Below are 11,608 nucleotides of genomic sequence, written 5' to 3' on the forward strand. Positions count from 1 at the left end.
AATTCTGGATTATCACTTACTGCTTACCTTGTACCTAGCACTAGATTGCTGAGTGCTATGCATACAATTTCTCTTTTAATCCTCATAACATCTCTATTACTTTCATTTCATAGATGAAGAAACTGAAGCTACAGCCATTATGCAACAGGGACGGGATCCAAACATTGAGCTAACGCCAAAGCCTTTGACAGTAAGAACATAAACTATCATATGATCCAGCAATCCCACTCCTGGATATATATCCAAAGTAGTTGAAATCAGTAACTCAAAGATTGCAAACCATGTTCACTGCAGCATTGTTGGCAATAGCTAGGATATGGAAACAACCAGAATGTCCTTCAACAAATGAATGGATAAAGAAAAAGTGGTATACATATGAAATGGAGTAACATTCAGCCATAAAAAAAAAAAAAAAAGGATGCATTTGCCCTAAACAAGTTATAGTAGCACCTTGGAATATAAGATATACCATTACTTGTTTCATTATAGCAATGTCTCTAATATTACCTAACTATATCCCCATAAACTATTTCAATATCTAGAAAATTTCAGTATTTTAACCTCTAAACCTGTACTGTTCAATAGAATGCCACTAACCATATGTGGCTATTTAATTGTTAATAAAATTTTAAAAAATATTCTGTGTGCTCAACAACTACATATGGCTAAGGGTTACCACACTGGACAGCACATATCTATCAATGCAGAAAGCTCTACTGGATAGTGCTGTTGTATACTATTTCCTCTTGTGCATGGAATCACTGGAAATTCATTTTAAGGCCATGTATAATAATATGTATATTTAAAACTATAGTTTTTGAAATTAGATTGATGCCTTAAATAACTGTTGTTGTACCTTAATTTCGTATCTAGCCAAACATAGGAAGAAGCAACAAGAAACACTATTGGAAAAGGAACCTAAGAAAGATAAAAATGTTATTTACTCTATATGGAAAGAAATGGCACAAACTAATGAGCAATAGTTGAAACTGCAATTTAATAGTTTGTCATAACTGACCTGATGTTTGAACTTAGAAAAAAATCTTCACTTCTCTATCCTTCACACCGTTTGCAAAAAGTAGCAATGCCTGGCTACTTGACAATCTCATATGGTTACCAATCGACTAAGTGACCTTACATGGTTCAAATCTTCTTACAATGAATTCTGAGACAGGAACCTTAAGTAATATTTCCTAAAACACAATCTCAGTTCTTTGATTCCCTTAAATGCATATTCCATTCTTTTCCTTCCTCTTCTTTCATTTGCAATTTCTCTGATCTACTTCCTCCCCTTCCCCCACCAACCACCCCAAACTGGTCAGATTCCCTATGGCAACCTCAGACTAAATAGACAGCAGGAACTATATATATATATATATATACACATATATGTGTGTGTGTGTGTGTGTTGTTATTAAATCTCACCAGAAGATATTTCTCCCATTGATTTTTTTAGAGAGAGTGGAAGGGGAGGTGGGGGTGGAGACAGAGAAACATTGTTATGAGAGAGACACATCGACTGATTGCCTCCTGCACATGTCCCAACTGGGGCCGGTGGCCAGGGATTGGGAATAGAGCCAGCAATGAAGGTATGTGCCCTTGACCAGAACTGAACCTGCGACCCTTCAGTTTGTGGCGGTGCTCTAACCACTAAGCAAATCAGCTAGGTCAGAACCAGTTATATTTTGACTTGTTTCTCTTTGCCCTTGATCTGACATCACTGCTACCTTGCCTGCCTAGTCATTCAATGTATAGATAATGTTATTGTAAAGTTAGAAGCCATTTCCTTTATCTCCACCACTAGTCAACTACAATCTCCCACATTCCCAAGCTCCTCATCTAGAAATTGAAACACTTTTAGCCTGTCCTAAAAATCTAGGGAATATAGGGTAAAGCTAGACAAATGCACAGGATCTGAGAAATATAATCCACTACAACATTATATTCGCATAAAAATACATCTACATAAGCCTGAATATACATAAAGTATTTAAGTAGTCCTTAAGTTACAAAAAGATATGGATCTAATCACATATTGTATGTTTGTTAAAGATAGAAAATGGGCTTAGGATACAAGAAAAATAGAAGCAGAGATATAATTGAAATGCTGCAGTTGAAATGCTGGAGCTAAATATTATTGGTCATTGGCTTAGGGATCTTGGTTATATAAAATTATTACATGTAATATATGTTTATCTTTTTTTTAAAATATATTTTATTGATTTTTTTACACAGAGGAAGGGAGAGAGATAGAGAGTTAGAAACATCGATGAGAGAGAAACATCGATCAGCTGCCTCCTGCACATCTCCCACTAGGGATGTGCCCGCAACCCAGGTACATGCCCTTGACCGGAATCGAACCTGGGACCTTTCAGTCCGCAGGCCGACGCTCTATCCACTGAGCCAAACCGGTTTCGGCTATGTTTGTCTTTTTAAAAAAACACCCTAACCAGAAAAAATATACATGTGGAGCCCCAGTTCTGCACACAAAAGCTGAACTTACACATAAATTAGAAAATGTCTTAGTAGTTATTTAGTACTAAGTACCAATCAACGATACACTCAAACAAAAGGGTTTTCACCTACTTTAAATAATATATATTCAAAAAGGGTTTAAGAAACAAAAATGAAAAGCAAAATAAAACAGATTGTATTATATCATTCAGTGAAAGAGAGTATTACAAAAGTAGCATTGTATTTTACAAATAAATTTTCATTTTTCTGTAATAAATACATTTTACAAATTCAAGTTAAATAAAATGTATTTTAAAAATACAGTTAATATCAAATACAGCTGTGGAGTTTTTCTAATATAATTTACAAACCTGAGCAAAAATCTTAACCAGCCGTGAGTTGTGTGAGGGTCGAATTTGCAAATATTCTCTCCACCACTGCTTAGCATATACAAGAAATAATCGCTCTTTCTCTGCAGTTTTCTGACGTTCCAAAGCAAGCTTGAAATTTTAAAAAAAAAGTTTCAATTTCTATTCATTCTCCTTAATTACTATAAAATACGTAACAGATCTATGTACTTCTCTCCATCTCTGCCACTACCCTAATTAATCTAAGCCACCATCATCTCATCTCTAAGAGCCTTAAAATGACTTGCCTATTTCTACACCTCCCCCCATACAAATCAGTCTCCAGACAACATCAGAGTAATCTTTTTCTGCCAAGACATTTTTAAATATTAAATCATATTGTCATTCTCTTGCTTAAAACTAACAAACTGTAATTTTCTTTAAAAAAAGTGCTTTCTAGGATCAACAGGGAAACATACTATTATGAAAACAATTACACAAAGAAGAAAAATTCAGAATTTTTTACCTGTGTGTTCACTACTTCTTGAGATAATGTTTGACTGAGTGGTGGGTACATCTCAAGTTTTATATTTAAAATTCCCACAGAAACTTTTGATTCTGTGCCTAAAAGTGTAAATAGATACTTAGAACTTCAGAGGTTTTAATGCTGTGCATATTTAGTCAACCAAAATAATTTAAGAATTTTGTGCTTTACCACTTACATAAATATTCAACGTTACCTTTAATATTCATATCAAAATGAACCAGATCAAATTAGTTTTTATTTGGTACTAAGGCCTTCGTGTCATTTTAAGGAGATTACCTATTTTCTTAGCTTCCTAATCACTTTTAAGTGACTTTTCAGACATAAAGGATTCAGAAGTCTTAATTTTTACATTAATTAAATGTCTGATACCAACCAGACTTACATTTAAAACCAAAGTAAAAGTAGCTGTTAACACCTCATTCTCAGAAAATATTTATACTTTTTGTCACATATAGTAATTCCCATTTATCCCCTCCCATTTTTCACATCACATGTGAATACAAATTTTTAATCCATGCCTGTATTTAAAGAATTAGAAAACAAATAATGGGTATCAGTTAAAAATAAACATCATACCTAAAACTTTTTTCTCTACTTTTTATTTAAGTAAAAACACATTCAGGGTCTGACTTATCAAAATCTAAATTACTAAAGCTATACTGTCCAATGGCCAGATTTAACTCTGTGACTAAGTTTCAATACCAAAGTACTTCCATTATGTTATGCATAAAACATAGGTAGCTTTTGTTTTTCACTGTATTGGTAAATATGTATTACATATCAAGTAGTATGCGAGAGTCCAAGGAGACAATGGTGAATAAGATAGGCACCATCTCTGTTCTCAAATACTATTTACTGGTACTGACATTGAGCAGGTTAGCACCTTTGAGGGTTACTTTTCCACAAGTAAAGAGATAGAAGAAAACCTACTCCATATTCCATAAGAACAGCTGCTGCAGGAAGCCACTGGTACTAATGGAGATGCATTATATTCCGGGATGTGCTGGAATGGAGGTATTTTGTGTATGCATGCATGTATATGCATATGTGTAGAATCTTAATTTTCTTTATAGCCTTATATATAATCAAATGAATTTGGGGGGGGGGACTCTCAAAATTTAATTCATTTCCTAGGGAAAAAAATTTCTTTAAGACAAGGCCAGAATGACTATGAAGTTCTACACTCACACTAGTCTTCAAGACACTTCCATAGACTACAACACTGAAGTCCAATTATAATTCTAAAGAAATTCTTTTTACGTTTGCCTCTTGATTTATAAAGGCATTTTCAAAATATAAAATGTACTTACAAACAAACTAGGACTTATAAAAAGGTAACATGATATTAATCATCATACCTACACCCATAAGTTCCACAGTAAGATTGGTTGCTCCATTTTCTGAGCCCAAAACTGATCGCCATTCGAGAAAATAGGATGCTACTAAAGTGGTCTCACCAAATATATCTGTTTTGATTAGCACCATATGAATTGGATCACTTATTGATAACATTGTTGTTGAATCAGCCATTCTAGTTCCATCACCTAGCAACATAAACCAAAAAAAAATTACACCATATTACATATTCAGTTAAGCCAACATAAAATACTTTTAAAAAAATATATTTTATTGATTTTTTACAGAGAGGAAGGAAGAGGGATAGTTAGAAACATCAATGAGAGAGAAACATGGATCAGCTGCCTCCTGCACACCCCCTACTGGGGATGTGCCCGCAACCAAGGTACATGCCCTTGACCGGAATCGAACCTGGAACCCTTGAGTCCTCAGGCCGATGCTCTATCCACTGAGCCAAACAGGTTGCAGCCAACATAAAATACTTTTACTGAAAAGTATTAATAAACTTATATAAAACCAAATAGAATAATTTGGTAATGACTCAGAAAGCATGCAACAGACTGGGAATAAAAGTACAGTCCTATTTCTCACAACTTTTTAGAGGACTAGTAGAAATGTGATGAGTTGTCACTTAATGAATATCAGTATTTTCTGATCTCTAAAGACAGAGGTCACCAACCGATGGTCCATGGACCACTGGTGGTCAATGAGGTCCGAAAGGCCTGCGACCGTTGCTCTAAGACAGTGGTTGGCAAACGGTGGCTCGCGAGCCACATGTGGCTCTTTGGCCCTTTGAGTGTGGCTCTTCCACAAAATACCACGTGCTGGCGGGCACGTACAGGGAACGTTGTGGAGTGAAAGAAGATGTAGTGTCGAGGATTGAGAAAGGTATGTTGAGATGGTTTGGGCATATAGAGAGGATGAACGAAAGGAGGTAAGACGAAACAAGTATACAAGATGAGTGTGGATGGGAGAGTTGGAAGGGGTCGACCTCAGTGAATGTACCTCAATCAGATTGAGGATGTTTTTAGCAAAGGCCAGCTTAGGAGTACCCTAATTAAGTTAATAACAATGTACCTACCTATATAGTTTAAGTTTAAAAAGAAATTTCAGCCAAAACCGGTTTGGCTCAGTGGATAGAGCGTCGGCCTGCGGACTGAAAGGTCCCAGGTTGGATTCCGGTCAAGGGCATGTACCTGGGTTGCGGGCACATCCCCAGTGGGAGATGTGCAGGAGGCGGCTGATCAATGTTTCTCTCTCATCGATGTTTCTAACTCTCTCTCTCTCTCCCTTCCTCTCTGTAAAAAATCAATAAAATATATTTTAAAAAAAAAAAGAAATTTCAATCGTTGTACTGTTGATATTTGGCTCTGATGACTAATGAGTTTGCCGACCACTGCTCTAAGAGATAAGTCTATTCATTAAAAGTACTTCCTAAAGCCGAAACCGGTTTGGCTCAGTGGATAGAGCGTCAGTCTGCGGACTGAAAGGTCCCAGGTTCAATCCCGGTCAAGGGCATGTACCTGGGTGGGGGCATATCCCCAGTGGGAAATGTGCAGGAGGCAGCTGATCGATGTTTCTCTCTCATCGATGTTTCTAACTCTCTCTCTCTCCCTTCCTCTCTGTAAAAAATTAATAAAATATATTTTTTAAAAAAAAGTACTTCCTAAAACTATATGTTACTAAGATAATTCAAATATGTCAACAATTAATTCCAAAACGACCTTTATCCCTAATCTCCAGAAATAATCACTGTATTATCTACCCAAAACTGAAAGATCCGACACCTTGGAGCTAGCAATTTAAGCCATTATTTTTCACCAGGTGGGAAAAATAATACATTTTAGTACTGCATTAGCCATCCTAGTAATCTAAAATTCTGAAGGTATAATTCTACAACTTTGCTAAGTTTACAAATATATTATAAAACTTTCTATACTGACAATTAAAATGTACGAAATAACCTTATAGGAAGAAACAGTGTAAAACAATTACAGGAATCAAGTATTATAATTTTAAAGTTCTAAAAATGAGTTACAGATTCATGTTTAAATTTTTATTTTTTAAAGTTAGATGATATCATAAACGTAGTCACTTTTCATAAATGAGAAGGATCATGTCTTATTCCCCACTATATCTCTAGGACTTGCCTAGCATAGTACCATGCACCTAATATGTATTTAAATGTTCATTACTAAACAACCAACCATTAAAACAGTCAAAAAGTAATCTTCAGGGAAAATTAATTACCAGAAAATAAAGCAAGAAAGTAGTCAGAAGTAGTTTATATAGAAAAGAGCAATGGAGGGAAAAAAAAATATTTTTAAGTCTAGAGAGGGAGGGTCATCCATTATAAATCTCTCCTTACAGCATGTTATTATTGTTCTGCAAGGAAACCTCACAAAGATTTACTCAACTAAAGACAATTTATTATTGCTACTTACCTAAGTTTTCTCTGTGTACTTCAAGTAAAAAGCCATCATGAAAATCTGGTTCACAGGCACATGGAACAGGTTTAGAACGAAAACGTTGGTTTCGAAAATGCAAACATAATGTAAAGGTTGAACAAACTTGTCCTGGTAAAGGCTCAGGTTCTTGCAGATGTTCCAAGAAAGCTTTTCCACCCAAAACCTGAAGGTAAAGATACCTCCGTGTTGGATCAATATTAGCTGCAAAGTGTAGCAATATATATGAGGAAACTGCCAAATAACTTAAGAAATGTGATCAAGACAATAGGAAATAATAACTTGACAGAAATAAAACCAAAGACAGCATGAGGGGTGGATGGGGGGCAGAAAAATAACACATTTACTGGATACCAGGACCATTTGCACCCAGGGAAGAAAAGATACATAGTATGACACCTTTTTCTGAGTTTACATTCTGGCTACTTTCTCCGAGTTAGAGAGGAGTCAGAGCCAAGGTTTAGGATGCCTTTGCTGTTAATGGCTTATCCAACATTCCTTCACCTCCACAAACCAACTCAGACAATTATCTCAACTCAGCAAAGTGCACTTGTGAAATAATTACATTACCATTAAAAAAGCAAAGCTATACAATTTTTATAAAATGTATCATTAAAACATGTAAAATAGGTGTTTTTGCTTCAACTGTGCTATACATTAAATCTTCTGAAATACTTCATGGAAAATAGAATCTCAGTTTTTTTGGATGATTACTCACAAAAATATAAGTATTTAATTCTGGGGGGGAAAAACTGAAAAGTTTTCTAACAAATACCAAATACTATAGCACATCTATCCTCAGTACTATCCATAACTAAATGTTAAAAAAACAAAAAACAAAACACATACTTTTTTTTAACAACGTTGATTGTCTATCAGTAAAACAAACTGGTTGTTTTGGAGAGGGAGGGAGTTCTTGATCAACATTATCCTAGAAAGGAAGAAAGAAAATCAGAACAAATTAGGAAACAAAATTATAGTTAAGAAAAATGTCAATAATGAAACTAAGAACTCAACACAAGTAAACAGGATAAAGCCCCTCAAAAGGCCCCTATTTTCCTTGCATAATTAAAATAATCAGTGGTCGGCAAACTCATTAGTCAACAGAGCCAAATATCAAGAGTACGATTGAAATTTCTTTTGAGAGCCAAATTTTTTAAACTTAAACTATATAGGTAGGTACATTGTTATTAACTTAATTAGGGTACTCCTAAGGCTTAGGAAGAGCCACACTCAAGGGGCTAAAGAGCTGCATGCAGTTTGCCGACCACGGAAAATAATGAAAAGTCTTCAAAAGAGACAATGCAACTGGTTACTCCTAAAGTCTACTATTAAGAAATTAAACTGTCTTCAAGCAATGTCCACAGAATACTAAAAACAAACCCCTAATATCTTAAACAAGGTTAAACTTTCTCCAAACCTCATATAACATTTGGCTTATGATTCTACCATGAATTGATTCTAATAAGGAAGTACATTCACACAGCAAAAGCTGTTACTAGGTCAACTTTTATAACAAATGGGTTTACAAATCTCAAAAACCAAAAAAGGATGCTGTTTTAAAATACTTATTCCCTGGTGTATTTTGAAGTCCATCCAATTTTTATATTATGTTACCCAGTAATGAGGTCACAGTTTCTCATTATTGCCTCATTTTCAAAAGAAGGCCTACTTACTAATTTGTGCACTGAAAGGCTATCATCCCACTACTGACCTATTTATATGAAAAGATTTTAAAGTTCTTATGTAGACAATTATTTTCTTAAATTGATAACTTCTTAATCACAGAGAATATTGTCCCAAAACAGTGCTTATTTAAAAAATAAGCCTAATCTTAAAAAGTATACATAGAACAATATTAGTGAAAAAGAAAAAGGTTGTGAGATGAACTAATGTGACTAAAATATATATACTTAAAGTTACAGACCTAAAGAATAAATAAGGAGAAAATTCTGTCATTGTAGAGAGAAATATGGTATATAACTCCAATTTCATTGATACGTAATCCTACTTGTTACATTAGCTTATACTTTTTCTTTTTTTAAAACATATTTTATTGATTTTTTACAGAGAGGAAGGGAGAGGGATAGAGAGTTAGAAACATCGATGAGAGAGAAACATCAATCAGCTGCCTCCTGCACATCTCCTACTGGGGATGTGCCCACAACCAAGGTACATGCCCTTGGCCGGAATCAAACCTGGGACCCTTCAGTCTGCAGGCCGACGCCCTATCCACTGAGCCAAACCAGTTAAGGCTAGCTAGCTTATACTTTTAAAAAACTATTTTTGGCCGAAACCCGTTTGGCTCAGTGGATAGAGCGTGGGCCTGCGGACTGAAAGGTCCCAGGTTCGATTCCGGTAAAGGGCATGTACCTTGGTTGCTGGCACATCCCTAGTAGGAGATGTGCAGGAGGCAGTTGATCGATGTTTCTCTTTCATCGATGTTTCTAACTCTCTATCTCTCTCCCTTCCTCTCTGTAAAAAAATCAATAAAATATATTAAAAAAAATAATAAAAAAAATAAAAATAAATAAAAAACTATTTTTGTTTATTTTAGAGAGGAAGGGAGAGAGAGAAAGAGACATTGATCGGTTGCCTCCCATACACATCCCAACCAGGGATCGAACCCAAAATCTGGGTACGTGCCCTGACCAGGAATTGAACTGGCAACCTTTTGGTAAATGGGGTGATGCTCAACCAACTGAGACACAGCGGCCAGGGCACATTAGCTTATACTTGGAACAAGGATATTACTAGACAAAAATGATCTTATTTTAAAGTGGTTTTACTAAAAGGAGAGGTCCCCAATCATGGATTTATACCCTCAAATTCCCCCCCCCCCAAAAAGATTACTCACAGTAACAAAATTAAGTTCTTTCATCACATCGTCAATGATTCCCCGACGTCTAAGAGCTTTGATCAAATCTTCTGTCGATAACTGCTGTTGATCAGGAGCCAGTTCTTCCCGTATCGTCTCAGCAAGGATTTCTCTTATTCTGCCATGCACGTCCATCTATACACAGAAAGCTCGCATTACAATGTACACCACTACAGAGCAGCTGAAGGTTGCCACTGAGTTCATTTCTCTTTTCAATACTGGCAAACAAAATTAATGACAGTTGCCACTCAGCGAATTTCTTTCTAAGCCACTGACAAAGAAGAGAGGCTCCACTCGGGAAGGCTTCTCCAGCTAATAGTAAACGGGAAACTGTTACCAGAATTCAACGAGAATCAAGTAGCTGTGCAAAAGGAAAAATAACAATCATCTAAAATAAACATTTCTAGTGCAGATTCTAGAAATCATCCCTCCTGGCTATATACTGCCCCTGTTACTACTTCCCTACAGATAACACTCCACCGAAACCATCCTCTGGGAGAAAGGGTGGTCTGATGAGAAGGACGCAGACCCGGGGGCGGCAGAGCATGAATGCCAGCCCTCAGCTTGCTGGCCGCGACCCGCAGCTCACTCACCTGCCCCGCCCCCCCGCCCCCCCCCCCCGCCCACGAGCCCGGATCAGGAGCGCCCCGCGAGCGGGAGCAGCTGCGAAAGCGCACAAAGCCGGGCACGCACGTGCACAATCAGCGGCAGCTTTGGTCACTCCAGGTCAGGGCATCCCACTAGCGCCTCCAAGACACCACGTTCCCCTTCCGCTCGGAAGCAGCACAAACCCTTTCCTTACAGACCCTCCCATGACTTTCTGAAGAATCGTGGCTTTGGTTCAACACCAAGGACACCTCCAATTTCACCCTGAAAGTAACTCCTTTTCCCGACGTCCGAGTGTACACCGTCTCCAAAAACAACACACACTCGATCTGACCTCCAATAAAGCTCCATGTTCACACCTGCCCTCTAATCCTATCGCCGTCCTACCGCCTCCGACTCTTACTAAAACTCTCTTTCCATCGCGGCTGGCAAGGTCCTCTGCTTCACGCCGAAGCTGCGCCCAGCCCGCGCTCTGCGCCTCACGGCCCGGGCTCGAGTCCCGGGCAAACAGGGGCCGCCGCCGCCGCCGTCGCCGGGCCCGGGGACGCAGACTCGGGGCCACACGGCGGGCAGAGGCGGCCCGTGGCCCCTCACCTTGCTCAGCTGCTGGTGGATGAGCTGCTTCAGCTCAGAGGCTTTCTCCGGAGGCAGCGACATGCTGGAGCCGGCGCCTCGCCGCCGACTCTCTCCGCTGCAGGCGCTCCAACCACGCGGCGCGCCCGGCCCGCCTCGGAGTCTTAGTCGGGGCTGAGCACCGAGCCGGCGCGACCGCTCGCCTCGCGCAGCTCCCGGGGGACGCGACGCCGCGTCAGGCGAGGGGCCGGGCAGGAGGAGAGGCTGCCACTGCGGTGGCGCCCAACTGTTGTTTTGAAACGGCCGCGGACGGCCAGGCGTCGGGGCTGTCCCCCGCTCTGCCGGATCGCCTCCACCTGCCGTTCCCCTTCCCTCACGGTTC

General features: G+C 38.6%; 1 protein-coding gene across 10 annotated transcripts in view; it reads right to left on the reverse strand.

Annotated features, from left to right (window-relative positions):
* Positions 1-11,503, reverse strand: part of LOC132239803 (centrosomal protein of 76 kDa) — a 159,697-nt gene extending 148,194 nt beyond the window's left edge. For 7 of the 10 annotated variants that reach the window (XM_059706687.1, XM_059706685.1, XM_059706684.1 and 4 more), the window contains exons 1-7: positions 11,248-11,462; positions 10,027-10,182; positions 8,019-8,100; positions 7,149-7,373; positions 4,707-4,892; positions 3,328-3,425; positions 2,826-2,954 (exon numbers count right to left, since the gene is read on the reverse strand). In XM_059706687.1, coding sequence (XP_059562670.1) covers positions 2,826-2,954; positions 3,328-3,425; positions 4,707-4,892; positions 7,149-7,373; positions 8,019-8,100; positions 10,027-10,182; positions 11,248-11,310 — 939 coding nt within the window. In that variant the 5' untranslated portion in view covers positions 11,311-11,462. Of the gene's footprint in view, positions 1-2,825; positions 2,955-3,327; positions 3,426-4,706; positions 4,893-7,148; positions 7,374-8,018; positions 8,101-10,026; positions 10,183-11,056 lie in introns of all 10 variants that reach the window. The other 3 variants (XM_059706690.1, XM_059706688.1, XM_059706695.1) reach the window with 3 other exon arrangements.
* Positions 11,504-11,608: the final 105 nt, after the last annotated feature.

This window comes from Myotis daubentonii, chromosome 8, assembly GCF_963259705.1.
Source record: "Myotis daubentonii chromosome 8, mMyoDau2.1, whole genome shotgun sequence".
NCBI classification, from domain to species: Eukaryota; Metazoa; Chordata; class Mammalia; order Chiroptera; family Vespertilionidae; genus Myotis; species Myotis daubentonii.